This window comes from Chrysemys picta, chromosome 7 (assembly GCF_011386835.1).
Source record: "Chrysemys picta bellii isolate R12L10 chromosome 7, ASM1138683v2, whole genome shotgun sequence".
Taxonomy (NCBI): Eukaryota; Metazoa; Chordata; order Testudines; family Emydidae; genus Chrysemys; species Chrysemys picta.
In genome coordinates this window covers 60236378-60248717 of record NC_088797.1, presented here as the reverse complement: position 1 = coordinate 60248717, position 12340 = coordinate 60236378, and the positions used below count along the sequence as shown (strand labels likewise).

At 45.5% G+C, this 12340-nt stretch overlaps 1 protein-coding gene across 1 annotated transcript in view; it reads left to right on the top strand.

Annotated features, from left to right (window-relative positions):
- Positions 1–12340, top strand: part of ANTXRL (ANTXR like) — an 80761-nt gene that overhangs the window by 28328 nt on the left and 40093 nt on the right. Inside the window, exon 10 of the mRNA XM_008173055.4 lies at positions 11365–11463. Coding sequence (XP_008171277.2) covers positions 11365–11463 — 99 coding nt within the window. The remainder of the gene's footprint in view (positions 1–11364; positions 11464–12340) is intronic.

Here is a 12340-nt window from a genome sequence, read left to right as displayed (position 1 = left end):
AGGAAATATTGGAGTGTTTGGCTTATTAGAAACTGCAAGCAGTCAAAGCGATGATTTTATCAAATGCACACGGATGTTTCAGATTTATGGAAAGGTGATCGGAGCTTTACTGAAGCAGAAATAATGAACTGCATAGACCAAGATACCTGGTGGTTTGTAAAGTGTTAGCATTTTGCATATTCATAATGAAAGAACTGCTAGTGTGTTTGGTAAATGCAAAGTATCCCCAGGGGAGCTGGTGCTAATGACAGGCCTTTCATGTTTAGTATATTGAACATATAACCCTTCTGGTTTGTGTTAGCAATTCATTTGCTGTGTTTTTGTCTGTTTAGAAGACTATTGCAGCAGAGTAATAATGACACCGTAAGTTTTGCTGTAAGGTATAATTTACAGCACGGTTATTTAGAGCTTATGCTACTGTCTTGCATTCATTTGCTTATACATTACAAAAATGAGTGCATTCGAAATAGCAGTGGTGTATGAAAGCTGATCTGGAGCATGCCAGACCAAAGATGTAATTTGAGGAAAATCTAGTAAATATAGCAGAGAAGAGAAATTTTTGTTCAGTCTTCATTCCCACATGTCAATTGCTGGAGGATACTGCATTACATATTTCATTTTAAAACATCCTCTGGTGTTTCTGCTGTCTTCTGAATATTCCCAAAGGAGAAAAGGCAGAGAAGATATTTGCCACAAGACATTATCCATGAATTATTAGAAATGGAAGCTTACTGATTAAAAAAAAAAGTCCTGGTAGAGCTGGTCAAAGAACAGGGAAACAACTTGGTGAAAAACCATGAAATTTCAAAGTTGTTTTCAATTCATAAGGGTTTGAAATGGACCCATTTTTTGTATTATTTATTTTGCAAACATTTTCAATATAAATGTGTATGGAAATGGTTATCAGATTTGTTTGTTTGCTGAAAACCTGGTTTTTGTCAAATGAAAAATTTCAGTAACCATTTCAATAACATGCTTTTATACATTTTGATAAAACAATTTTGAAAATTTAATGAAAAATGAAAGATTTTGCAAAGTTGATAATTTTTCTTGAACAAGTTCTCTCTCTCTCTCTCTCTCTCTCTCTCTCTCTCTTTTTTTTAAAACCGTATTTCAAGAAAATTTTCTCCCAGTTCTCCTTCCTGTTTTATTAGTTCTACAACTTTCCCCTTTTTGCTGATGGAAATAGATTAAAAGATTAACTGAAATATATATGTGACTTTTGAGATGAGCAAAATGTTTAATTAGAGCCAAAATGATTTTTTTTTTACTTTTTGATTTGCTGAACATTTTGAAAATGTTATTTTTGGGTCAGCCCGAAACACTTTTTAAAATTGTCAGCAAAACAATCAGTTATTTGCACAGTGCTGGAGGGTCGTTTCACTGAAGTGGGGGGCCACTGCTCGTGGTTCTGTATGAGCTCTGTGCCTATTAATAAATATTTGGAGGAAATAAAACCTTGATAAAGTGGCACATCCTTACCTGCATCAATATCCCTGTACAACAATATACAGTTGTTATTTAGTTTAAACGCAGTGTAATTTATACAGTTTATTACTTCATCTTCGTTAACGTCTAACTCATATATGCACACACACAGAGAGATATAGTACAGACAGTGAGATATATAGATACACACATACGCACACACTAACACACACACGCACTAGCACACACACACACACACACACACACACACACACACACACACACACACACACACAGATGTGTTCATATAAATTCCTATCTCTAGATCTTTTGGAAGTTTCCTTAAACCAACAGTGAAGCTTGTTTGCTTTGGGCTCTGAAATATGCACATCCTGGAGCCAGCCATGCATTTTGCATGAAATTCACCAAAGTGGGGGCGTAGTGGTTAATTGGGGGCTTATTAATAATTCTTACTGACAATTTTAATATTTATTTATAATGACAGGGTTTTGTGTTACTAAGTCAATGGGACTTTTGCTTGAATAGGGACCACAGCAGGTTTTGGCCAGTTCATTATGAATAATAATTACCATTATATGTGTATTTACTATTTAGCAACAATCTCAGATTCATTTTTGAGTTCCCAGTGGCTTAATAAATTGCTGAGGAAATGACTTCTACATGGCGTTAGCTGAATTCTGACTAGTTCCAGTCTGGGGCTTGTATGTCTGAGATGGAGCTGGCTGGTACATCCATTTACAAATTGATCTAGCTGGGTTATGACAGCTCTCTGATGCTTAATGCTTTTTGACCCTGCAAATTTATAGTTCCTTATGTGGGGAAACGTACTTAGGTCTTTCTGTTCCGTCTGATTGAAAGTGACCAAGACATGCAGCCTGTAAACAGGCGATCAGTGTGGAATTGGAAGTGCCGGGTCTGCTGTTTGACAGCATCATTGCTTTGATTAGGCTCTCGGTACACAGATGTGATTGAAAGGTTTTGCTGGATGTGGCATCCTACTGGCCCCGTCAACTCCCAGGTGTGGATGCAAGCAGTCAGCTCCTCATCAGAGTCAGAGAAGCGAAGCCGACAGCACAGCCACCGCGCACCAGCTTCAACCCACCATCTCGCTGCCAGCGCTGCCCAGTTATTTCACTGCTGACCTTTTTCCCTTCGCTGTCTTGTCAAAAGCTACAATCTAGAATCTGACAGTAACTAAGAAAGAAAAGGACGCAGCCAGAGCCAGGGCCCAAAATTAAATAGAATTAGCCATTTCAACAGGCCATCATCCCGAATATATTAATGCTCCATAGCATCTGACGGGGGAACTGCTCAATAGCAACAACACAATCCAGCTTCGACTGTTTCCATTTCCATGCAAGACTGTTACTGAAACTATATTGTTCCCTTGTGCTCATGTGGACAGATTATTACGGGGGCGCTGGGCTGCTTTAGCAAGCGTCTGTGCAAAGTTGCAGTGACAGTGAGAGGAAGGGCAGGATGGATAAACTGCCTTGACAAGATTAAACTTCCAGATGAGGCTGTTACTGTGATCATTTTGTATGCAGAGTCCTCTGTATTCACAGCGATGGTCATTTTTAAAAAAAAATCACTATCATTAATAGTAATTACACCTTTGTGGCTGCTGTATTTGAAAGCCTGTTCCTTCAGAAAAGCAAACAGCTGTTTCGTTTTAACATGTTGCTTTTATGAACGGACAAAAAAAAATCATCTTGCCCAGGTGGCGAGATCATTTTGGAGTTAGCAGGCGAAGAAACGTCAGAGTGCAAGACTTGGTACGCAAGGATACTTGGTACAGCTGCCACTACAGAGTGCCGTGCGCCGAGAGGGGAATGTAACCCACATTCACATTCTGGGTCAAACGCTGCTGTCAGTTACCCTGGTGTCAAGGAGAAGGTTCAAATTCTGATCAAGAGTAACTGCAGTGAAGTAAGTTGGTTTACATCAGTGTAAACTGGGGCACGATATGAATTAGTCTTGGAGTAATTCGATTATCATCACTGGAGTTACTGCAGGATTATACTGGGGTAACAGATAGTTGAATTTGGCCTTCAGTCTGTTTTAATTTATTTTAAGGAGCATTGTTTGCTGATGCGAATTATGACATAATAAACAGGCCCAGTTCTGTGCGTTCAGCTCCCTGATTCAAACCATCCTTCTGCAGTAAAGCACCAAAGCACATGCTTAACTTTAGACATGTGCTTGAGCCCCATTGTCTGAAGCACGGTTTAAACTTCAGCATGTATTTAAGGGGGAGGTTTTCCAACATGCCAAAGGGATTTAGGTGCATCAGTCTCATTGGACTTCTGCGTCTAAATCCTGTAGACACTCTGGAAATCCTCTCTCTAAGTGCTTTGCTGAGTGGGATGGGTTTAAGCACATGCTTAAATTGGGGCTTGAGAGTACAATTTTCAAAGGTGCCTAAGTGACTTAGGGGCCTGTCCCATTGACTTTGAATGGGATTTGGACTCCTAAGACATTTAGACACCTTTGAAAAAATTGCCTTGTATGACTTTGCTGGGAGCAGAAAGTGAGTAACTGATGGTAGAATATGGGCTACACGCGTTAATACACAGCACTGAAGCTGCTGCAGGTATTTCCTGTGTGCAGCTCTCCTTTTGCGGATGGGCAATTCATTACAGGAGCTCCTTTTTCTCTCCAAAATATCTTTCCAGCTCTTCACGTTCCCCTAAAGCTTGCATTGTCTCTGTAGAACTAGTGTCCTCTCCTAGCATGCAGTCTTAGATCACGGAGTACTGATCCACACTAACTGCTAGCAGTCACCTGGGCCACTGCCTTTGCAGATCCAGATGGAACTTGGAAGTAAGCACAGGAGTCCATATATGTCCATAAGGAAGCATGTCTTTGGGCCTTAACCTTTTGGCTGCAGGGCTAATTTGCTGCCCTAGCTGAGGGCCATTTGCATATGTAGTTCTTGATACCGCATTTGAAATATATTTTATATGAGACACCGGAGCCCCATTGCCACATTGCAAAGACTTAACTGAGGACAGGAGGGTCTGATCCTGCTCTTGTTTGCGCTGGGGTCACTTCATTAACTTCAGAGGAGTCACTCCTGATTTACTTAAGTGCAACTGAGAGCAGAATCAGGCCCCGTGAGTCTGGGCTGAATAAGGAGATTGGCTTGGAGCATGTACGCTGGTTTGCAGTTGCTGACATAAATGTCCTGAGGAAATTGTTTAATCCATTATTAAATGTGGCAAACAAAGATATCTTGGGCCTGATTCTGATCTCACTCAGACTGGTGTAAATCAGGTACAACTCCACTGAAGTCAATCGGCCTGATTCTCATCTCATTTACACTGTTCTGCCCCACGGTGACTATTGGGTCCCATGGATTTAGCCCTGATCTATGCCAGTGTCACAGGAGAATCAGGCCCACTGATGTCAATGGAATCACTCTGAGCCTGGCAGGCAGATTCCATCCTCACCCCCCACCATGGCACTCCCTGGGCCACGCTTGGCTATTGTGGCATGGTACCGCTTCCCCTGAGGAGTGTACCTGAGAGGGGGATGAGCTCGTGATGGATTGGGGATTGGAGTTCCTGAGTCAGACTTCACCTCTGTTCGGTGCGTTGGAGTGAAGGGCAAACCATGGTGTAGCAATGGGATTGGTTGGAGACTGGAGGGAACGGTCTCATCCGTGTCCGTTTGGCTGTGGTTGAATCCGATCATTAGCCTCTGCGCATTGCGTCCTCCCTGTCACAACTGACGGCTCCTTAGATCTCCAGCCATTGCAATTCCAGCAGGAGCATAGACTAGTAAAAGCATAATTCCAGTCTCATCCAGGTTGATGCCTGTGCCAACCTGCTACACGGGCAGGGGAGTATAGTGTGGCGCTGGGGCCTTTCGCTTGTTTGTTCTGTGGATGAGGAGTATTTGCCATATTGGGTCTTAGCATTGGGATTCTGCCTCTAGCAATGGCCTGTGCTGGATGCATCACAGGAAACCCAAAATCAACCATTTGCAACCACTGGGGAAGAACCTCAGCTGGGGTAAACCAGCATCACTCCAATTAAGTCAGTGGAGCAATGCTGATTTACACCAGCTGAGGCTCTGGCTCTGAAAGAAATTGTAGCAAACTGGTGCGTTTTTTCACCACAGAAGCTGGTTGCAGCTCAGACACTGAAGCCGTCCTGGTTGGTTTCATGTCTGAGCTCGCAGGCAGTAGCACCATGTTACCCTGCTGGGTTTCTCAGCCCTGCAAGGGAATGTTTGAGTGCACACCACTTCAGCTAGTGTGGAGGGAAATGCCAGGGGTGGGCCACTGAAGGAGCTATGAGTTTCACAATTAAAAGGATTGAGGGGCCCTACCATCCCATGCTAACGGCACAGGGAGTTGCACTACAACCCTGCATCCTGCTCCGTCTCTGAGAGTTGCATTGCACCACTTGAACCTCATCGATTTTAATGCCAGAAGATAATACAGGCCAGGGAATTTCACCCTGTGATTCCTGCCCCAAGCCCATATTCATCAAGTCATAGATGCCATAGCTTGGTGATTGGGCTAGAGCATATTTTTTTAGAAAGAAACATCTCATCTTAATGTAAAAACTTCAAATGATGGAGAATCTGCCAGATCCCTGGGTAAATGGTTTCCATGGTTACTAAGTCCTTCCCTCCTGCACATCACCTGCATAAAGCCTGATTCCTTGGGTTTCATGCAGGAAAAGTGAACTTCACTCACTAGGTTTTGTAAAAACTTCTTTAAAAAAATATAAAATAATCCCCTGTGTTTTAGGTCTAAACTGCTTGACTCCATTAAAAAAAAAATCAGCATTCTGGCTAATTCTCTTTCCCCCAGCGTACCCTGGCTCAGAGTTTAGCTGCAGGAAGAATCTTTGGTGACAAATTTGGGATTTTAGCTCCAAAGTCAGTTTCCATACTCATGGGAATGGCCATATAGGGTCAGACCAAAGGTCTATCTAGCCCAGGGGTAGGCAACCTATGGCTCGCGTGCCAAAGGCAGCACGCGAGCTGATTTTCAGTGGCACTCACACTGCCCGGGCCCTGGCCACTGGTCCGGGGAGCTCTGCATTTTAATTTAATTTTAAATGAAGCTTCTTAAACACTTTTAAAACCTTATTTACTTTACATACAACAATAGTTTAGTTATATATTATAGACTTATAGAAAGAGACCTTCTAAAAACGTTAAAATGTATTACTGGCACGCGAAACCTTAAATTAGAGTGAATAAATGAAGACTCGGCACACCACTTCTGAAAGGTTGCCGACCCCTGATCTAGCCCATCCTGTTTTTTGACAGCGGCCAATGCCAGGTGCCCCAGGGGGAATGAACAGAACAGATAATCATCAAGTGATCCATCCCCTGCAGCCACTCCCAGCCTCTAGCAAACAGAGGCTAGGGACACCATCCCTGCTCAACTTGGCTAATAGCAGTCCCTAGTAAACCCAAGCAGCAAGTGATAGTGTTACACTATTAGCAGGGCCAGCTCCAGGGTTTTGGCCGCCCCAAGCAACCAAAAAAAAAAAAAAAAAAAAGCCGCGATCGCGATCTGCAGTGGCAATTCAGCGGAAGGTCCTTCGTTCCGAGCAGGCGCGAGGGACCGTCCGCTGAATTGCCACTGAATAGCAGGACCTGCCGCCCCTCTCCGTGGTGGCTGCCCCAAGCACCTGCTTGCCAAGCTGGTGCCTGGAACCGGCCCTGCTATTAGGTGGGTCTCTCATTCCTATTTAGAGGCCTGCTCTCCCCATAGAATTTGCATTGTTATTATAATGGGGATTAATTTTCTCTCCTCCTGAGTGCACGACTGTCTAAGACAATGAAAGTTTTGTGTGCCCAGCGAGAGCAAACTAGTCCTTTGATTGTGCAGTCTGTAAGCAGCTTCCATTTCTAATGCAGACACTGTGAGCCGGTCCTGTGTTCAGTCGTGCTGTCCTGTGGATTGAAGTGGGAGAAACAAATGAAAAGAAAGACTGAAAAAAATCCACCCTTCTTTTCCACTGAATTTAGTTAAGAGCTCTAAGAAGTAGAGATGGCTGCATGCTGCAGAACTTAGATCCAGAATCTTGGACATCCCAAGGTTGGGGAGGGTTTGGCTGGAGGTCTTGAGTCAGCGCCTTGTATATATAGGGGCCACTTGCAAGATCTAGAACTGTTCGTGCAGCTGGATTACAAACATCCTCTGAGATCAGGGGAGTTCAGACTATGGGTGGGTTAGAAAACCTGACCTATGAGGAAAGTTTGAAAAAAAACCTGGGCATGTTTAGTCTTGAGAAAAGAAGACTGAGAGGAACCTGACAACAGTCTTCCAATATCTTAAGGACTGTTATAAAGAGGATGGTGATTAATTGTTCTCCATGTCCACTGAAGGTAGGACAAGAAGCAATGGGCTTCATCTGCAGCAAGGGAGATTTAGGTGGGATATTGGGGAAAACTTTCTAACTCTAAGGGTAGTTAAGCTCTGGAATAGGCTTCCAAGGGAGGTAGTGGAGTCCCCCTCATTGGAAGCGTTAATCAAACTCCTGCCAGGGACGGTCTAGGTTTACTTGGTCCTGGCACAGCACATGGGGCTGGACTTGACTTCTCGAGGTCCCTTCCATTTCTACGATCCTATGACTGGGTTTAGCCCATTATAAAATCGGTGGCTGTCTGCAGATCTAGGGTTCCCATTTCAAACACGCCAAAGTCTGCGTGCCTTTCAGATCAGGCCCTGTTAGAAAACAGAGGCTGTTTCTTATTCCCAAGAGATCTAGCTGGGAAGTTTGAAACTTCTGCTGCCTTCCAATCCAGGTTTGCTAATGGAGGAAGGCAACCCCCCTTTCAGTATGTACACGTCCCTCATCACTGGAGTGTCTGAGCATCTCCCAGGCACTACTGCCGGGGAAGTGCGGTTCCCATTTTAGAGTCAGAGAAGTGAGGCACTGAAGAAGCGACTTACCCAAGATCACGCCAGCAGCTTGTAGCAGAGATGGAAATGGATCCCAGGCCCCTGAGGCCCAGTCCAGTGCTGTGTCCACTAGACCATCTTGCCTACCTTCTTCTCTTTGCTTGCTCAGGTGACAGGTGGGGGCAATTGAGCTGAAAAGACTGAAGAGGCATTTCCTGCCAACGGGAGCCAAACACAGTTACTTATGAAGGAAAAAATCACAGGTTGTTTTTTTCCCCCTTCACAACAGAAGCTGCACAAGCCAGAGCAGCAGCTCCGGGGCAGCTTTAGCGTGTGCTAGCACTCTGACCAGCAGACAGCTGGAGTACGTCTGATGTGGCTGGCCTTTTCCTGGACCACCGTTTGTTTCTGCTGGGGACAAGGTGCGGGAGGGAGGGAGAGAGAGTGTGAAGGAAAACGGCAGCTGCCAATCTATTAGTAACTCCCATGATGCTCGCACGGGTTGGCCCTTGTGTGGATAGAAAGGTCATAGGTTAGAAAAGGTTCAGAGGAGGGCAACTCAAATGATTAGGGGTTTGGAACAGGTCCCATATGAGGAGAGATTAAAGAGGCTAGAACTTTTCTGCTTGGAAAAAAGGAGACTAAGGGGGGATATGATAGAGATATATAAAATCATGAGTGATGTGGAGAAAGTAAATAAGGAGAAGTTATTTACTTGTTCCCATAATACAAGAACTAACGGCCACCAAATGAAATTAATGGGCAGCAGGTTTAAAACAAATAAAAGGAAGTTCTTCTTCACACAGTGCACAGTCAACTTCTGAAGTCAACTTCACACAGTGCACAGTCAACTCTCCTCATATGGGACCCGTTCCAAACAACCTAATCATTTGAGTTGCCCTCCTCTGAACCTTTTCTAACCTATGACCTTTCTATCCACACAAGGGCCAACCCGTGCGAGCATCATGGGAGTTACTAATAGATTGGCAGCTGCCGTTTTCCTTCACACTCTCTCTCCCTCCCTCCCGCACCTTGTGGAACTCCTTGCCTGAGGAGGTTGTGAAGGAGGGCTATAACAGGGTTTAAAAGAGAACTGGATAAATTAATGGAGGTTAAGTCCATTAATGGCTATTAGCCAGGACGGGTAAGGAATAGTGTCCCTAGCCTCTGTTTGTCAGAGGGCGGAGATGGATGGCAGGAGAGAGATCACTTGATCATTACCTGTTAGGTTCATTCCCTCTGACCACTGTCGGTAGACAGGATACTGGGCTAGATGGACCTTTGGTCTGACTCAGTACGCCCATTCTTATGTTCTTATGTCATGTTTCACCAGGGTTTGTACCAAGGCAAACCTCTCCTCTCTAATCCGCGTTGTAGGGGGGAGGAGTCTCCATTCTGCCATCTCCCCGGGAATGGAGCTGCTGCTGGGATAGAAGCGTATTGGCGAGGAGATCTCCCATGCAGGTCTGGGAGGAGCATTGTGCCTTGGGTTGTCACACGTAGGTCCTGGTGCCTCCCTCATTCACATGGGTGTCAACCAAAGTGGAGTTACTTGGGAGGAAACCAGGACTAGTGCAATCCAAATCAGACCTGTGATGTTATTGTAGCATCTTTCGTCTAGGCATGTGGCAGAGCCACATTTTCAAAAGTCACTAAATGCCAAACAGTTGGTCTTGGTACCTGGCACTGGCCTGCTAGAATCCTGGCCCTTTAAAGATCACCCTCTGGCCTAGCGGGGTGAACTCCATTGCATAGCACTGAGATCCTGTAGAAGGACCCTCTGTCCTGGTTGTAGTCCTAGTTGACATAGTCCACTGTCAGCAGTCAAGAGTCAGCTGGGTCAGGATATCAGGGATCAGTGGCAGGAGACAAACCAGAGATCAGAACCACAAGTCAGAGGTCAGGAGCCAAGCCAGGTCAGGACGCCTGGAAACCAAGCTGGGGGAGCAGAAGCAGGAGGTGCCAGGTACATAGTCCAGAGGAGGGTGAATCCCAGGTGTTTGGACAGCTTCCTGTTGCAGGCTTAAGTAGGGCTGATGGGCCAATCGGCTGCTCTGGAACTCTGCTAACAGGACGCAAGACGTGGAGCCTCAAACTGGAGCTGGGCTTCATGTGTCCTGGGTCAGTAGGCTGCCAAGTAGAGGGTTGAGGTCTGGCCCTGGGTTTGAGGCCCATGAGGCATGACACTCAGAAAGATGAACTAGGTGAGAAGCCTCCATCTTCCCTGACTCAGGAGGATCATGGCCGCCTTCTGCCGTGAAAAGGAAACAAGTTATGTACATCCATCCACTAAATGAAATACTCAGCCCCCCTCTGCTGTGGGACAGAACTATCCTCCGGGTCTCCCCAGGCATTCTGAGTCCAATTAGCATCCGCTGGCTTAGACTGTCAGCTCCTTGGAGCTTGTCTTGTACAAGGTCACATGCAGCGGCCCTGACTCTCATGTACACCACTCCAGCAGCACACAGGGGCCTCAGTGTAAATTGGGCTTAGGCTTTGTGGGTGCTTAGCTAATAAGGATCTGGATGCAAAGCCCACATTTTGGATGAATATATTATAGGCTAGCTTCCCAGCTGGTGTAAATCAGGGTAGCTCTGTTGATTTCAATGGAGCTGTAGCAATTGACCTCAACTGAGGATCTGGGCCTGTGTTTGGACTGACATATTCTTTTGATCTTGAAATATTGGGGAGGAACAAACCCTGGGGAAATGAATTCACAGGAGGCAAAACATGACGCTGTTGAGAATGTTACAAGCAAATATCCCTTAGGGGACTAAAAAAAGTCTTCCACTATTCTACAGCAATGGTCCATAAACCACTAGTTTGCACTAGCGACCCTGCACTGCTTTGGGCTATTACTGCAGAGTAGTGTAGTCGTTTATAACAGCAGGGTCAGAATTAATCATTTGATTCAGACAGAGCAAGAATCAGCTGCTGTCATGTCCTACTTCAGATCCCACTGGGATTAGACTGAAATGCAGTCTTTGAGAGGGGAGAGGAAAAAGATCAGTCATTTGTGTTCGTTCTATTTACCATTGCAGAATCCTTTCAAGTCGTGGTAAGAGGAAACGGCTTTTATCACGCAAGAAACATCGATCAAGTTCTCTGCAGCTTCAAGATCAATGACACCATAACAATCAGTAAGTTGATGGGCTGGCGATTTTATGCCGTAAGTTGCACGAGGATCTCAGCTCCTCTTGGAGTCAATGCGAGTCTTTGCATGGATTCTGGTGGGCATTCTTTAGGGCCCTAGTCCCATACTAGGGGTCAAATTCAGCCCTGTGCAATCCCAAGACCTGGGAATCACTTAAGTCATACTCTGAAGATAGTGCCCAGGCTTTGTGCTGGGTCTTTCATCCTCACTGCAACAGTGAAGATGGTTTGACTTGCTGTCCACTCAGATACAGCCCGCCTGGTACTGTGGGGGGGAGACGTGAAATTGCCCTCCACTCTCGTGTCTGTTAATAACACAGACTGATGCTGTCCTGATCCTGGGATGCTGTGCTCAGACACACGTCAGTTTCACTGGCTCAGGAGGAGTGACCAAGGGCTGGTGCCATTGGAGGCCTGTTCAGTCCCTCTGTGAAATGAGTTGGTCTAAAGTATCATAACACAAAACCGAGCACAACTGTGCTAAATTGAGCCCCTTGTGGGCAGTCCCGGCACACAAGCTAAGGCTTGAATGGGCCAAAGAGATGCCCCTCTCCCCACCACGTCTAGAAGTTGCCTGAGTCCGTCATGAGTGATGCACATGAGCGGGGGAGTTTGTCCACTTCTGCTCATACCATCATTATTGGCTGAACACAATAGGGACTTTTATACTCTGTGGCTGTCAATCAGGTGGCTGCCTTTCTCCAGCAAGAAAAAACACATAGATTGCTGCTTCTTTTCCTCTTCTGGCTGCATGCTTGGACGTGGCGGCTCAGGAAACTGGTGGTCTCCATCCCAGTCCACTTTCAGATGCCCAGGGCCTGAGGCAGGCTGTTTCCTGTGGAGTTCCATGTGGTGCAGATAGCC